Source organism: Lampris incognitus, chromosome 21, assembly GCF_029633865.1.
Source record: "Lampris incognitus isolate fLamInc1 chromosome 21, fLamInc1.hap2, whole genome shotgun sequence".
NCBI lineage: Eukaryota > Metazoa > Chordata > Actinopteri > Lampriformes > Lampridae > Lampris > Lampris incognitus.
Window position 1 is genome coordinate 12,428,624 of NC_079231.1, and position 18,627 is coordinate 12,447,250.

Consider the following 18,627-nt stretch of genomic DNA (forward strand, 5'->3'; position numbering starts at 1 on the left):
CGGTCCTCCGGCTTGAGTTTTTAAACCCGGTCCTCCGGTTTGAGGTTTTAAACCCGGTCCTCCGGTTTGAGTTCTCACCCATCAGACTCGGAGGGCAAAAGTCCGTCGAGGCGGAGCATCGCGCACTTCTCACTTCAAATGAGTCCGCGTGCCACCTGACGTGCGACGCGGACAGCAGCTCCCGCTGCCCACTTCCTCCACACACGCGGACAAAATCCCTCATTATTACTTATTACAGACACACGAGGACAAAATCCCTCATTATTACTTATTACTGACCCACATGGACAAAATCCCTCATTATTACTTATTACCGACACACACGAGGACAAAATCCCTCATTATTACTTATTACAGACACACGAGGACAAAATCCCTCATTATTACTTATTACTGACCCACATGGACAAAATCCCTCATTATTACTTATTACTGACACACGAGGACAAAATCCCTCATTATTACTTATTACTGACCCACATGGACAAAATCCCTCATTATTACTTATTACTGACACACGAGGACAAAATCCCTCATTATTACTTATTACTGACACACGAGGACAAAATCCCTCATTATTACTTATTACAGACACACGAGGACAAAATCCCTCATTATTACTTATTACTGACACACGAGGACAAAATCCCTCATTATTACTCATTACAGACACACGCGGACAAAATCCCTCATTATTACTTATTACAGACACACGAGGACAAAATCCCTCATTATTACTTATTACAGACACACGAGGACAAAATCCCTCATTATTACTTATTACTGACACACGAGGACAAAATCCCTCATTATTACTCATTACAGACACATGCGGACAAAATCCCTCATTATTACTTATTACAGACACACGAGGACAAAATCCCTCATTATTACTTATTACTGACACACGAGGACAAAATCCGTCATTATTACTCATTACAGACACACGAGGACAAAATCCCTCATTATTACTCATTACAGACACACAAGCAGACAAAATCCCTCATTATTACTGACACACGAGGACAAAATCCCTCATTATTACTCATTACAGACACACAAGGACAAAATCCCTCATTATTACTTATTACAGACACACGAGGACAAAATCCCTCATTATTACTCATTACAGACACACGAGGACAAAATCCCTCATTATTACTTATTATTGACACACGAGGACAAAATCCCTCATTATTACTTATTACCGACACACACACAGACAAAATCCCTCATTATTACTTATTACAGACACACGAGGACAAAACCCCTCATTATTACTCATTACAGACACACGAGGACAAAATCCCTCATTATTACTTATTACTGACACACGCGGACAAAATCCCTCATTATTACTTATTACTGACCCACGCGGACAAAATCCCTCATTATTACTTATTACCGACACATGAGGACAAAATCCCTCATTATTACTTATTACAGACACACGAGGACAAAATCCCTCATTATTACTTATTACTGACACACGAGGACAAAATCCCTCATTATTACTCATTACAGACACACGCGGACAAAATCCCTCATTATTACTTATTACAGACACACGAGGACAAAATCCCTCATTATTACTTATTACTGACACACGAGGACAAAATCCCTCATTATTACTCATTACAGACACACGCGGACAAAATCCCTCATTATTACTTATTACAGACACACGAGGACAAAATCCCTCATTATTACTTATTACAGACACACGAGGACAAAATCCCTCATTATTACTTATTACAGACACACGAGGACAAAATCCCTCATTATTACTTATTACAGACACACGCGGACAAAATCCCTCATTATTACTCATTACTGACACACGCGGACAAAATCCCTCATTATTACTTATTACAGACACACGAGGACAAAATCCCTCATTATTACTTATTACAGACACACGAGGACAAAATCCCTCATTATTACTCATTACAGACACACGAGGACAAAATCCCTCATTATTACTTATTACACACACGAGGACAAAATCCCTCATTATTACTCATTACAGAAACACGAGGACAAAATCCCTCATTATTACAGACACACGAGGACAAAATCCCTCATTATCACTTATTACAGACACACGAGGACAAAATCCCTCATTATTACTTATTACTGACACACGAGGACAAAATCCCTCATTATTACTTATTACTGACACACGAGGACAAAATCCCTCATTATTACTTATTACTGACACACGCGGACAAAATCCCTCATTATTACAGACACACGAGGACAAAATCCCTCATTATTACTTATTACTGACACACGAGGACAAAATCCCTCATTATTACTTATTACACACACGAGGACAAAATCCCTCATTATTACTTATTACTGACACACGAGGACAAAATCCCTCATTATTACAGACACACGAGGACAAAATCCCTCATTATCACTTATTACAGACACACGAGGACAAAATCCCTCATTATTACTTATTACAGACACACGCGGACAAAATCCCTCATTATTACTTATTACACACACGAGGACAAAATCCCTCATTATTACTCATTACAGAAACACGAGGACAAAATCCCTCATTATTACAGACACACGAGGACAAAATCCCTCATTATCACTTATTACAGACACACGAGGACAAAATCCCTCATTATTACTTATTACAGACACACGCGGACAAAATCCCTCATTATTACTTATTACAGAAACACGAGGACAAAATCCCTCATTATTACTTATTACAGACACACGAGGACAAAATCCCTCATTATTACTTATTACAGACACACGAGGACAAAATCCCTCATTATTACTTATTACAGACACACGCGGACAAAATCCCTCATTATTACTTATTACTGACAGACACGGACAAAATACCTCATTATTACTCATTACAGACAGAGACATGGACAGGTTGTCCCATCGTTACAGACGACACAGTAGCCTCGGGCTGTAGAAAAATAGGTTTTATTTGAATCCAAATCAAGCTAGGAGCAACTCTTCTAGTGACAGTATCAGTGTATTCATATTTGGGGGTTTTGTGGAGAAAAAATTAGAATAAGAAATAAGTCCCTTTCCATTCTGAGGTTTTCAATCAATTACAGCTCATGAATACTTTCTCTTAACTGTGTGTCTATATGTATGCATGTATGTATGTATGTCTATGTGTCTGTGGGGGGGCATAGAAAGCTTTTTTCCCCCTCAGTACCAACATTTTTGCCTCTTTTACAAAACCCTTTTTTCAAGCTCACTGTCTCCATCCGGTAAATGCGCTGAAAATCAAACTAGCTGAATATTGTAAAGACAAAGGAATGTGATCAAAACTCATCTTTGGAAAGGTTTGTCATTTAACTGGTTATGTTACTGGATATAAATGTAAACACACTGAAAAAATTATATATATTAACAAGTCATTTAATCTCCTATTGGGTGTTAAAACAACTTTCTTTAAACAAGTGATGAAATACAGTTTGTCATTTGGTTGAGAATTTCACTGAGTTCTGGCACAAATTGATTTATTTCAAGGGTTTTCTTGCATTCAGTGTGAGTTTGTTGAACCTGGGGGACGAACACCTTGTCTCTAAATAATGTCACTTCAGTCCCTTCACTGAGGAGAACTGAAACTGATGGATATTTTTTCACTTGTCTGAAGTATTTTTCAGCACTAAATAAGAGTGTAAATGATGCCTCAGGGTGGGCACGCTCCACAGCGAACATCTGCACGAGGACTTCGGGACCAAGACATACACTGGCGCCCTGACCAACTGGAATAACACAATGTGAGGCTTGGTGGTACATTTGCCGGGTGTCTTCAGCGCTGCCTGTCCCAGCGCCAGATGGACGCGTCGTCACACACGGCGATTAAAATGCTACTGTCCCGGCTGAAGCTGGTCTGTCGGATGGCCGAAGTGCATCGTGGGAGTGTCAGTGTAGTGCACCTGGAGAACAGGAGGAAGATGTGAGCCCGCGGTCAGTTCTATTTAGGCCTCGACCACCAGCAGTGTTTTACACTTTATCAATCAAATTTTATTTAAATAGCATATTTCTTTTTTCTAACTCCTTTTTTTCTCCCCAATTGTATCTGGCCAATTGCCCCACTCTTCCGAGCCATCCCGGTCGCTGCTCCACCCCCTCTGCTGATCCGGGGAGGGCTGCAGACTACCACATGTCTGTCTTCTCCCATACATGTGGAGTCACCAGCCGCTTCTCTTCACCTGACAGTGAGGAGTTTCACCAGGGGGACGCAGTGCATGTGAGGATCACGCTATTCCCCCCAGTTCCCCCTCCCCGCCTGAACAGGCGCCCCGACTGACCAGAGGAGGCACTAGTGCAGTGACCAGGACACATACCCACATCCGGCTTTCCACCCGCAGACAGGGCCAATTGTGTCAGTAGGGACGCCCGACCAAGCTGGAGGTAACACAGGGATTCGAACTGGCGCGCCCCGTGTTGGTAGGCAACAGAATAGACCGCCACGCCACCCGGATGCCCTAAATAAATAGCGCATTTCTAAAATAAAAACGCAATGCACTTAATATGAACACCAGTTTAAAAAACAAGCTGGTAGCAGTCTAAGCATTGGCTTTGTGTCGATGCAGTTGCCCACTGGGGACTGGGGTTCGCGCCCCGGTCTCGTCAGATCCTACTATGGCCGGACTTGATGAAGCAGCAATAATTGGCAGCGCTGTCTTCGGGAGGGGGGCGGAGTCGGCTTGTGTTCATCACATGAATGCGTCTCTGTGTGTGTGGGAAAAAGCAGTGGTTCGGCCTGGATTCGCCTTGTCACGGAAGTGGCGAGGCGTCTCCTTCAAGACTGCCAGCCGGAGAGATGCAGTTGGAGAACGCATGCAGTACGAGGGTGGGTGTTTGAACTAGACTAGGGATCGATTGGCCACTAAATTGGGAGAAATCAGAAATAAATTTAGGAAAAAAAAAAAAACCCAAAACAAGCTGAAGTGTGTGTGTGTGTGTGTGTGTGTGTGTGTGTGTGTGTGTGTGCAGTGTGAACAGGACGCCTGGTTAGATTAACAGTATAACTGCATGTATGTACATGTTGCTGTTTTTGTTTGTTTGTTTTTGGGGGTTTTTTTTTACTCGTCCTGCGACTTATATTCCAAAGTGATTTATACAATGTAATTTTGTTGGACGAATACGCTGCATTTCAACTAAGGCCACTAGATGGCACTGTTCAATCTGCTCAATTGAAAATACTGTACCACGATATAAATGCGACGTAAACATCGAAGTAACTCGTGTTTTTTTTCCTCGCAGCAATTTTTGCTGAGTGCCACTTATACTCCGGTGTGAATTGTAGTCCGGGAAATACGGTTTGTGAGTTTGCAGAAAGGTGACGTGGGAATAGGAGAGGGGCTCAGGTCAGGGAAGGGAGGAGTGAGCGGGTCAGGCTTTACTCCAGTTGGATATGAACCTTTGTTTGGGTTGTGGATGAGTGCAAGTTGGAGTGTGTGTGTGTGTGTGTGTGTGTGTGTGTGTGTGTGTAAATGCTGGGGGTGGAGGTCAGGATAACACTCCATTAGCAGCCATAACATTGAGCAGTCTCCTGTGTGTTTCTGAAACACCACTACAAATTGTGTGGGAAAACTGCCCAGCCGTTAACAATCAGTAAATGTGAAAACTACAACTCTTACCTCCTGGTTTGCTGCTACCTTTGGTGGAATACATCGAAACAGACTACATCACGTGAGAAATGTGAATAACAACCCTACAATCAGTTGTTGAAGCAAATTCCGTATAAAGATAGTGATGTATGGATTGTACACCAGTGACATCACCGGTGGACCTTTTCGGCGGCGTTTCAGAGATGCACAGAAGACTGCTCAGTATTACGGCTGTTAATGGAGTGCAAAGCCTACAACACATAAAGAGAAATCATTCTGAAAATCATGTTTCCCTTGCTACCCAATGACTGCTGGGATAGGCTCCAGCATCCCCGCGACCCTGAGAGCAGGATAAGCGGTTCAGATAATGGATGGATGGATGGATGTTTCCCTTGAAATTATAGACTGTTAAAATGTGTGATGAGTGACACACACAGGGTGGTCCGTCTACTGGGGGGCTGACTTACTTGGCTTTGTGAGGATCTTCCACTTCTAGGTCCCAGACGTACAGCTTCCCTACTTGGTTTCCCAGGGCCAGCATCTGTAAGTCCATTTAACAGAGACAGAACGGTGAGTCCTCCTCTCTCACAGAAGAAAAGAAAACATAATCCAAGATTACAGCAGCATGAAGACAAAAGAGAATAATCCTATTTTACATTTCTCACAGGGTGCTTACACAGACACATTTCATCCAAAAGTCTTGATGTAACTGAGGCAACCTACTGACGTGAGGGTAATTCCTTAAATTCCCGAGAATGATAATCAGAATTGATAAATCATTCAATCAATCAAACTCCACCTTCTGCCAGAAGTCCATGGAGAAGCGCATATACCAGATGTCACACTGGCTGTAGTCGAAGCGTCCCAGGATGGTCACGTTGGACTCGTTTGGTTTGATTCGATCGATGTCATCTTCCATTTTCCCTGGCTTCCAGCAAACGATGGCATTTTCACATGACTAGAGCAGAATTCAAACACAAACAATTAAAGAATATGTCCAGTAAAACGTCTTGGACTGTGGACTTCATGTCAAAACAATAACACAGTGACTTGGTAATTTTAACCAGTTTTTAAGAAGATAAATATCAGCCGCACATCAGCATCAGTCACTGTTTGGACTGTTTGGAGACAAAGCAAGAGAGGCAAGATTGAGATGGCTTGGACATGTGTGGAGGAGAGATGCTGGGTATATTGGGAGAAGGATGCTGAATATGGAGCTGCCAGGGAAGAGAAGAAGAAGGCCAAAGAGGAGGTTTAGGGATGTGGTGAGGGAGGACATGCAGGTGGCTGGTGTGACAGAGGAAGATGCAGAAGACAGGAAGAGATGGAAACGGATGATCCGCTGTGGCGACCCCTAACAGGAGCAGCTGAAAGTAGTAGTATTTAAGATAAATAAATGCTCGTCCTCATGTTGAGCGTCCCACTTCTTGAGCATACAAACATGGAACATGAGTTTCTGTCCACCCTACGCAGACATTTTTCACAATTCTTATCTGGTATTCAGTATTGCAAAATATTAGACAATATTGTACTATATCACATTTTCACTTGACTATCAGCAAAATAAATAATCACCATAACCATAAATTCATGCTAAAACAATTATTTTACAAACATTTTTGTTCCGATCTGACTTGAGGGGTCCTGTCCTGAGCTCCTGTGTGTGTGTGTGTGTGTGTGTGTGTGTGTGTGTGTGTGTGTACATGGTGTGTGTGTGTGCGTACATGGTGTGTGACCAGAGAATAAATGTATTGTTATAACGAAAAAGACGCAGAAGATCCACCAACTGCTCAGGTCATCATTATCTGTTGTGTGGTATTTTTACACAACGTTAAACCTTTTGTTTTTAAAAATCCCCAATATTTAAACAGACAAGAAAATAAACTGGTATTCATGGCCTTTCGCCTCATTCATGAACACTTGCCTTGGACAGAATAAGGTCTCCGAGCCATCTCACACAGTCCACGTAGTTTCTGTGGATGTCTCGTGTCGAGAAGTCCGGGAAGTGAATCTTCTGTGAGACGAACGGCCTGAAGGAGAACACACAGAAGTCTTTAAAACCTGGAATCATGTTTGTAAAGCTGATTCACACACAAATATTTAACTGGACTTTAAACAAGACTTAAAAATGAAAGACAAGTCTGGGTGGTGTAGCGGTCTTATTCCGTTGCCCACCAACACGGGGATCGCTGGTTCGAATCCCCATGTTACCTCTGGCTTGGTCGGGCATCCCTACAGACACAATTGGCCATGTCTGCGGGTGGGAAGTCGGATGTAGGTATGTGTACTGGTTGCTGCACTAGCGCCTCCTCTGGTCAGTCAGGGCACCTGTTCTGGGGGGATAGCGTGATCCTCCCACGCGCTATGTCCCAAGCGGCTGGTGACTCCACATGTATTGGAGGAGACATGTGGTAGTCTGCAGCCCTCCCCGGATCAGCAAAGGGGGTGGAGCAGAGACCGGGATGGCTTGGAAGAATGGGGTAATTGGCCAAGTACAGTTGGGGAGAAAAATCCAAAAAAAACAAAAGAAAGATAAAATGACTCAAGTTAGCTGGACAGTTGAACAAACTGGTAAGACGTCTTCACCAACACGGTCAACCAAATCCAGGGTCCGTGGAATTATCTACCGTCAGCACAATATACAATTTAACACCCGAAGAACATGGTCAGTCATGACCAGCCAATGACCCAACAAGTTAAGACCTGACACCCTGCCACTCATCGCTGCAGCAGAAAGACTTCATACAAAAATGAAATATTTCTAAAGCTGGATGCATCTACCCATGTCCTCCAGCAGCTGGATGTTCTAGTTTAAACAGGTGGTGTTCAGTCAACCCGATGGTTAGTGGATCCTGTAGGGAAAGGTTCTTTCATTTGAACCTCTGTGCAGGTTCGGAGCAGACAAGTGCCCATGGACCTGGTGAGAATTTAGTGCCCTGCTAAAGAGCAAGGCCTCAAATCCTGCTAACTGATTCAGGTAAGAACTGTGATATGGTTTTTTTTTTTTTACCTGTTGGTCTTTGAAGGGTTGTACTCGTATGACCCACGAATGGCTTTCTGCATCCTGTCCGAGTTGATGCGCCAGAGTTTGAGGGAGTGGTCCATCCCACATGACATGATCTTCTCACCCAGGAGATCAAAGTCCTGCACAGACACAAAGCCGTTGCTCACACTTCACACATAATAATAATAATAATAATAATAATAATAATAATAATAATAATCATGTTTTACACATAATAAGTCAGTCACATGTTACATCATCACTACATGTTTCACACATAATCCTGCGAGGTTAATTCGGGGGACTCTGGCAACCCGCTGTACCTACCGCGCTGAGGACTTCATCTCGATGACCCTCCACACCTCCGAATATGGCCACAAGCGTGTCCGTCTGTATGTTCCACAGGCGAAGAGCGTGATCTACAGACAGGAGACCCATTCATATATGAGCCAGTGCCAACCTTACACAACAGACAGAATTCCTGTGACTGTGAGTCGTTGGAATCACACACACACACACACACACACGCACGCACACACACACACGCATGCATCTAAACTGAATCCTGAACATGTTTTAAAAACAAAGTCCAGATACGAACGACGTAAAATTCCATCCATCCATCCACTATCCAAACGGCTTATCCTGCTCTCAGGGTCGCAGGGATGCTGCAGCCTATCCCAGCAAACATTGGGTGGCAGGTGGGGAGACACCCTGGACAGGCCACCAGTCCATCACAGGGCCCACACACACACACACACACACACACACACACACACACACACACACACACACCTAGGGACAATTTAGTACGGCCGAGTCACCTGACCTACATGTCTTTGGACTGTGGGAGGAAACCGGAGCACCAGGAGGAAACCCACGCAGACACGGGGAGAACATGCAAACTCCACACAGAGGACGACCCGGGATGACCCCCAAGGTTGGGCTACCCCGAGGTTCGAACCCAGGACCTTCTTGCTGAGAGGCGACCACGCTAACCACTGCACCACTGTGCCGCCCCTAGAATTGGAATATGGAATACTGGAACTACCTCCAATAAATCCATCACGAGCAGAAGCTGTCGGGCAGACAATATTATCAACAGGCTGGTGTCAAAGGGCAGGGTGGAAATTGGCCTTCTGTTAACCTGCTCAGATTGTATAACTGCTTACTTATTACAAGGACTGGACTGAAACTGGGATTTAATAAACCATAGCTTACTTAAAAGGTTGGATTTTGGTGGAACCTTTCACCAAAGTATCCTCAAAAACACCCACGTGTGGAACGTCTTGATGGAAACATTTAAAGTTTTTTAACACACTAGTGCCTTTTGAGCCGTTTGGAAATAAAGAACCCAAGTTAGGCGGACCATCAGTGTTTGTGAAAACGAGTTAAGAAGAAAACTGTAAACAGGAAGTGTTGGTCTCAAGGGGCCATGGTCTGGCCTCAACGTTGATACAGACTGAGCACTCTACTTCCTGCGAGGACACGGAGAAACTAAACAGCTCTCAGCATCGTGGAAGCAGCCCCATTTCCAGCTTTCTGACGCTCTGCACAAACTAATGTCCTGCTCCCTCCATTTCTCCTTCCTTTCTTGCAGGTGGCCGGGACATCCTCCTTTCCCCTCACTATCCCTGCGATCCAATTCAGCCCACAACATTTTTTTTAAAGAATGTCATGTGACTTTCATCCCACCCTCTGTCTTCGATGAGGTAAAATTCTAATCTGAAAATTATGAACAATACATGTTTGGAAGAATAAAACTGTAGCATTCTATCCCACCTCATACAAGAGTCTTCTGGGTTTTTTCCATTTTGGAAAAACAAAAGTCAGGAAGGAATAATTTATACATTTTCCTTTTTTAACTGTTTTTCATTGCTGAATATGGAGCTGCCAGGGAAGAGGAGAAGAGGAAGGCCAAAGAGGAGGTTTATGGATGTGGTGAGGGAAGACATGCAGGTGGCTGGTGTGACAGAGGAAGACGCAGAAGACAGGAAGAAATGGGAAAGGATGATCCGCTGTGGCGACCCCTAACGGCAGCAGCCGAAAGTAGTAGTAGTCTTTGTTTAACTGTTTCCAATATCTGATTCCCCCTCTCCCCCCTTTTCCCTCCCCAATTGTATCTGGCCAATTACCCCACTCTTCTGAGCCGTCCCGGTCACTGCTCCACCCCCTCTGCCGATCCGGGGAGGGCTGCAGAGTGCAGACTACCACGTCTCCTCCCATACATGTGGAGTCACCAGCTGCTTCTTTTCACCTGACAGTGAGGAGTTTCACCAGGGGGACGTAGCGCGTGGGAGATCACACTATTCCCCCCCGGTTCCCCTTCCCCCCTAACAGGCGCCCAACCGACCAGAGGAGGCGCTAGTGCAGCGACCAGGATACATACCCACATCCGGCTTCCCACCCGCACACACGACCAACTGTTTCTGTAGGGATGCCCAACCAAGCCGGAGGTAACACAGGGATTCGAACCGGCGATCCACGTGTTGGTAGGCAATGGAATAGACTGCCACGGCACCTGTACACCCAAACATCTGATCTTTGGAATAGGTCTCTGGTTGTGGAGGGTTTACCTTTGCTTACAGACAGGAGGAGGTTTGGATCTCTGGGGTGAAACTTCAGCTCGTTGATGGCGTTTCCATGACCCACATAATGCTGAAGAAGAATCAATATAACATAGTTACTCTGGCCTGTGATGACACACATTTCATTAATAATTTACTGTTTAACCATCGTGTTTTATACTCTGATCAAATATAAGAGGGGAGCAAAATGGAGCCGTAGCCTTTTAGTCGACAGCACATTCACCAGTTTATGTTCAAAACTGCATGACGCCATGAAAACAGGAGCCATGTCAACATCTATCTATCTATCTATCTATCGATCTACGTAAACATCAGTGAGGCAGAAGACACCTTCACACAGAGCCTTATTTCCAGATGAGGGTGTTTTGGTACCTTGATGCACTGCATGGTGATGTGGTTGATGACGCGAATGATGCCGCGGGATCCGGCGACGGCCAGAAGAGGATGACTGGTGTTGGTGTCGAAGGTCCAGGCACATGTGTAGAAGTTCTCGTCTGCCTGAGTGGAGCTTCAGTCAGGAAAAATGACAAAACGCTCCGCTCCTCTTTTGTAACTTTTAGTTCATTCTGGGAGCGGGGGGCTCACAGAACATGGAGGCCGGGCTTTCAGCAACAGCCTCTACGGTGGGACATATTCCCACCGCAGTTTAGAAAGGAAGAATGAGTCTGGTTGTCTTTGACTACCCACACATAACAGACAAGTCGTCTCTGTGGGAAATATGATTACATTTTTCATCTGTGTTTCTATTTTGCAATGTTTTGTAGTGTCAGATCTGTTGCATTTTTTTTTTAAAGTCTTGTATCAACAAAAATCGAAAAACAAGAATTGTGGAGCATAATTTGTCGAAAATTTGTTGGTGCAAATTCACGTTTGCAGCGGCCTCACCCAGTACCGTCCATGCAGTGTCTTTGTCCACGTCTAAGTTTTGTCCTCGTCTGATGGCCAGGAGAGCTGGGGCTGGATCGGCTGGGACAGCTTGGTCTGCTGCGTCCTGTGGGCCCAGGGACCACGGCCCTGACCAGAGCTGTGCCCAAGGAGGAAACAATGAGGGCGGTGTGACAGGACGCGGAAGTGGGGCAGGCTAAGCTAACTGCTAGTCCATGCAGACCGGCAGTTCCCACAGTCATCCTGGCTGTTCGTTCTCCTGGACAGTGATTTTTTTGTTGTTGTTTAGATAAATGTTAATTTGGATATGTGTGTTCTTGTAGTTTTTGCGTATGTGTGTTCTTGTAGTTTGGATGTGTTTTTGTCTTTGTGTTGCACTGTTGTGGGCTGAGGGAAATTATGTTTCGTTTCATTTCATGTGCGCAAGTGCATGAAATGAAACGACAAATAAAGTGTTTCTGATTCTGATTCAAAAAATATTTCACATAATCTAGTCTGTGTACAGATTTCCCTACGCCAACCAGGATTATACTGACTTATAAAAGACATGCGGTTGACAGAAAGGATACGTCAGCATCGACATACGACTGCAACAGTCTTATCTCTCCCTGGGAGTGACACTCGTACAGAGTGACCTGTTGAGACAAGAACAATACTCTGTTAGTAGAGCTCAAGACATGAAATACGTTTCTGTTCAGCCACATTGAGGTCAAAAATGTATGTTTGAACAAAGATTTAGGAAGAACCTCAGCAAGAAAATGCTAAATGACAACAAAGAAACACAACATACATGTAGCAAGTCAAAATATGTGAAACACAACTAGTCAGAAAGCTGCCGTCCAACAGTGAACCAGTCAGTGGTTGTCAGTGTTGTTGTGTGATATATATGTAGAAGGTACAGCTGGCTCAACAGCGTCCAACACAAAGACCTCTTTTCAGGTATGTATGACAAGACAGCAATGCATTGTGGGTTCACAGTGGGGTGTTTTGGTTGTGTTTAGCTTACTGACTAGATACAGAGAAGGAGTCTGACAGAAAGATGGAGTCCAGGATTTATATAATAATGACTTTAAAAAGACAGAGTAAGGTTGTTATAAACCAAGAGCCATGCTCCATCTCGGCTCGTCATTCTGATGCTTAAGGTTTTGCCCCCCCCCCCTTTTCTCCCCAGTTGTACCCGTCCACAATTACCCCACTCTTCCGAGCTGTCCCGGTCTCTGCTGCACCCCCTCTGCTGATCCGGGGAGGGCTGCAGACTACCACGTCTCCTCTCATACATGTGGAGTCACCAGCCGTTTCTTTTCACCTGGCAGTGAGGAGTTTCACCAGGGCAATGTAGCACGTGGGAGGATCACACTATTCCCCCCCAGTCCCCCCCCCCCGAACAGACGCCCTGACCGACCAGAGGAGACGCTAGTGCAGCGACAAGGACACATACCCACATCCGGCTTCCCACCCGCAGACACGACCAATTGTGTCTGTAGGGACACCCGAACAAGCCGGAGGTAACACAGGAATTCGAACCACCGATCCCCGTGTTGGTAGACAATGGAATACACCGCTACCCGGACTACCTTTGGCAAAACGTTTTAAAGACTTGTTTGGTGCATACTAGAATCCACACAGGTGTTTACACCTGTCAACATGATCTGAACTTCATGGAAAATTCATTTAGTCTACACCACAATGTGGGTGTGAGAGCTGTGAAGAAGAACAGAGCACTGAAGTGTTTGTATCTGGAAGGATTAGGCTACTTAATGAAAATGTTCTCATGCAACAAGTGTGTAACGGTGTCCAGATTCACTTCCTAATTGTTAAAGTAATCCGACCAAACTACGTGTGTCAGACAACCAGAGAAGTGTCACAATGATGATGCGATGTGTAGGGATCAGAGCCCAGCTGTATGGTGGCCTACCCTGTTACTGCCGACTGTGGCGAACACAAGGGGGTCCCCTTCTTTGCTATGCCAGTTAAACTGGACTCCAAACAGCGGCTGGCCATGGTCCTCCTATACAAAATGTTGCGTAAAAAAAGAAAGAAATAGCATCAGGGTTTTGAGCCAGAAAACTTACCTCACTACTTCATCTATTTTTAAGCCACTGCTGAAGCTGTGAATATGAAAAGCCGAGCAGACAAATTCAACCATCAACATCACAAAAACGTATGTGCACTTCTGTGAGGAAGGTTGATGTGCTTATGCATGTTATGTTAAAATGTGTTTAGATTAAGTGATGAAGAGCAATGGACACAGATTTCTCAAATGATGAGTGATTCCTCTCAGCCTCTTCTCTGCCGTTAACCTGAAGGTTGTTAATGATGATCCAACCCACAGGGCAGTTTGACTCATTCTTACCCCCAGCTCAGGGATATGCACATTCACATTTCTACTCTTTTCTGACTTTTCAAATCTTCCTTTAGAACTTGCTTAACTGGATAGAAGCGTTCATACTGTGTGTGCAAGACTGGTTCCATCACTCACGCTACAGCGCTCAGGCCAAATACGCACAATCAATCCAGACATTTAATACAATTTGCTCAAACGCAACTTCAACTAGAAGAGTGCACTCAGTAGTGACCATCCCCACCAGACGTATTCTCCTTCTCCGGTGTTCGGACTTGGCGAAACAACAGCTGAGGAGTTAGCACTCAATTGCAGTATAAAACAGGTTTTTAAAGTTTTGAATCACTGCAACCGCAAATGGAACGAAGAACTGGAGTTGGTCCCCGCACGCTGCACCACAGCAGCCCACTGCTCCTATACAATAGGATGGGTCAAATGTAGAGAACAAATGTCACTGTAAACTGTACAATGACAAAATAAAGTGGATTTCTTCTTCTTCCCATTATCATATAAAGAAAATAAAGACAGAGGTTATCATTTTTGGTCACCCAGCGTTCCTCCAGTTCTGCTGTGCTGAGATCAGCAGTGAATGACTTGTGAAATATGATCGACTTCTCATTTACTTTCAAGACTCATACCCGAATACATAATGTTCTGACACTATTGGTACCCGATACAAGTCAACAGTAGATGTGAGTTGCGCATGAGCACCGTTGACTTGGGTCGGGCAGTGACAGACAGCAGCATTGGTCGAGCGAGCTAGAGAGTGAATGAAGAGAGGGAGCAGTGGTAGGGAGAACAAACGTTTTTCAAAGGTTTTGAATCACCACAAACACAAGAGGTTCTTGATCATACAGTCATAACTGTGAAAAAAATTCTAGGCTAATGGGTCCAGTAGTATGCGAGATTAGCTGCGGAGAGACAAACACGCACACATGCAATTGCGTGACCAAACACAGTACCCCATTCCAGGCTTACCGTCTGGTGGGGATAACATCGACATGCCGCATAAGGACAGACGGATACATGGTCTATGTCTGGCCCACCTGCTGCGGCAACAGAAAGCAAGTTCAACTACAGAACGTCACTTTGGCAACCATACTCACCCTCAGGCTGTTAACACACTTAAAGGAATATCTGCACTTCTTGGACTTCCACTTGCCCTTGCCCCAGCTCTTCCTGCCTGGGGCATTGGCGGTGTTGGTGGGTGTGTCTGGGCGCTCGACATTTGTCCCGCTCTCCACACTGACAGCATCATCCTACAAATACAACAGACCTCTACGTCACTTTGACATCCAAATATGGGATTCCAGATTAATCAATACAGCCCCTATGTCATTACACATTGCAAAAAAAAAAAAAGGGGTTTTGGACTACACAAATGCATTAAAACCTACCATCGACAGCTGCAATTACGCTCATTTATACATTTTATAAACTGGTTTGTTTGCAATTTATGGTTTTTCTGACATCTCTCTGAACTGATGTTAGATACTATGAACTACGGGTGATTCCTCTGACAAGTCTGGGAAAGTCAGAAAATTTGTGTATCTGCCAAAAATCTGCAGAGATGGCTTCCAAATTTCATACAAGAACCATCAACATACAAAATTTTTGCAGTAGGACGGCACTAAGCCCTCAAGAAAGCACCTCAAAGTGCACTGGGTGGGATTTGCCTGTTAATTCTCTACTGGCTACGAAGGCTCTGGTCTGTAGTGTCTCCCCTCACAGTGGAGGGGGAAATACATCTGACTGTTTCATTTCTGTCTCAGTCAACATCAGTGGAAAAGAAACACCAGAGCATCTTCATCCTCTGGCTGTTAAGAGTCCAGATGTCAATGAGTAATTTCCCCAATTCACTCTGCAGTGAGCTGTAGTTTTGCAGATAATACAATACCAGACTCTTGTCAGGAACACTTTATTATCATTATATATTATTCCCTGTTCATTATACCTTTATTAAGTAAAATCAAAGTAGAATGACATACACACATCTGGAAACAATGAGGCAAATTCCACCAAACTTGTATCACTGAAGGCTCTAGTATACTCTCCAACTCATTCTTCTACTTCCTCCAATATAAAGCCCTTCTCCCACTGGCCAAAAAACCCGCTAATATCTGCCTTTGGTCAATGTAAAAAGGTGGATGTTAGCAGGTTTTTTGGCCAGTGGGAAAAGGGTATAAGAATGTGATTGTTAAAGCCTCTCTTAGAATCTGGGTTCAGTTTAAGTGCTATTTTGGTCTACAATCATTTTCTACCTATGCCCCACCACCTGCTAATCACGTTTTCCCTCCTCCCCTAGAAGACCGTGTTTTCTTAATGTGGTCAAATCTTGGTATCAATACTTTTACAAGACTTGTATACTGGTATTGTTTTTGCATCCTTCCAGCAACTCTCAGACAACTGTTCACTTCCCAGGCAACATTTTGTCAGATATTTACAGCTTTGCCCATAACACATTCCCCATATTCCCAACCTACTTAGTGATTCGATTTTAGATGGTTTCCTGACACCAATTCAAACTCTGAAAGGCTCAGTTTCATATACCAACAACCAAATTAATCTTTTACATCCAGTCAATAAACTCTATAAAGACCCTTTGGGAGGAGGCTCTGAGGGAAGTAATGTCAGAGGAAGATTGGGCGGAGAGTTTAAAATGTATACACAAATCTTCTATTTGTACAAGAATGGTCTTACTCAGCGTAAAGTGGTACATCGCACCTACAACAAACACTAAGGCTGAGCTGACTAAGATCGATGAGGGTGTATCACATGTTCTGGCTTTGCCCATCCCTTTGGACTGAGACTTTTAATCCCCTATCACAGATAATTGGGGGAAAAGTAGAACCAAATCCTTTCAGTGCATTGTTTGGAGTTTTCCCCTCCCTACATCCAAAAAAGATGTCTTAGCTTTTGTCACCCTGCTGGTTAGATGTTTAATATTGAGCAATTGGAAATCAACTGTATCTCCCTCGCATACCCACTGGATAAGAGACATCCTTTGCTTTCTTAGATAGAAAAAAAATCAGACTTTCTTTAAGTGGCTCCTCCAATAAATTTGAGAATAAGGGATCCATTCTTCCAATTTGTTAAGAGGACAATATTCCCACTCATTCCTGACTTAAGTAACATTTGCGGGTTGCAGGGGTATTAATATTGGGTTTATTGTGGCGTGGGTGATATGCTGCTGTACTGACTATTAGTGTCCATTACTGACACGGTTTACTATTGCCTGAGTTTCTTCTATTTATTTTTTTTGTGTGTGTTTTCTTATGGTTGTGTTGCTTTAGTTTTCTCCGTCTTTGTAAGCTGTTTTAGTATTCAATTGTCCCTTTTTTATATCGTCTTTTTATAAAGGGAATATACCCGTTTACTTTTATAAATGCTGTTGCTTTGGTGACACAATTGCAATTTGGGTTCTTACAAACCCCATTTAAAAAAAACAAACCAAAAGTAAGAAACAGACGGAAACAAGTTAACCATCTACAAGCTGAGACGCTGCGTCGAGTGCCTGGGAACATCAACCTGCGACGTCAAATCCCGTCAGTGAGTATTTGGAGGAGGGCAGACTAACAGACTCATGTGCTGCATGTTTATATACCCTACACGGACGATCAGGAGAGTTTATACTGGAAGTGATGGGACACACTGGGACTGCTGAGACAACGCTGCTAGCCTCGTTAGCTTCATTTAGCTCCACGCAGCATGAAGCTAAGCAGGGGCAGTATGGAGAACTCTTTCCGCCAAAAGAAAAAAAACGAACAATCTTATGTGTCTTACGTTCTCGTCTCCGGACAGATCGGGGTTACTGTTCTCATCGCTGCTCAGTTTTTGCTTTTTCGCAGGCATCTCTTTTCCCGCCTGACAGGGAGACTCTGGCATGTTCCTGTTTTCCCTCATTTTGCTTTGACCTCCTTCCTTCCGCTTTGTAGTATCAATACTTCCGGTGGCCGTCCGTTCCGTAGTTTAAATAGTTCCAGGCCGCAACAAGTAAACAAATAAATAAATATGTGCGTACATATATATATATGTATATGTATATATAGACTCTTTACTAACATTCAAAACATTTCGTTTTTACTTATGTACGCAGATACATAATGAAATAAACTAAAAATTAAATGCTTTATTTTTCAGTTGTTTCTGATAAACACATGATTAGAAATATGGTTATGATTAGAAATGTGGTTT

The 18,627-nt window shown here is 43.8% G+C and overlaps 1 protein-coding gene across 1 annotated transcript; it reads right to left on the minus strand.

Moving 5' to 3' along the window:
* Window positions 1-2,956: 2,956 nt before the first annotated feature.
* On the minus strand, window positions 2,957-18,352 carry eed (embryonic ectoderm development). The gene is made up of 12 exons (XM_056301323.1): window positions 18,217-18,352; window positions 15,540-15,692; window positions 14,008-14,100; window positions 12,662-12,727; window positions 11,580-11,705; window positions 11,196-11,277; window positions 8,947-9,038; window positions 8,626-8,759; window positions 7,540-7,645; window positions 6,415-6,573; window positions 6,083-6,156; window positions 2,957-3,935 (listed from the first exon to the last, which is right to left on the minus strand). Exons 1-12 carry the CDS (start codon window positions 18,334-18,336, stop codon window positions 3,809-3,811), a joined length of 1,332 nt encoding a protein of 443 aa, XP_056157298.1. The 5' UTR covers window positions 18,337-18,352; the 3' UTR covers window positions 2,957-3,808.
* Window positions 18,353-18,627: the final 275 nt, after the last annotated feature.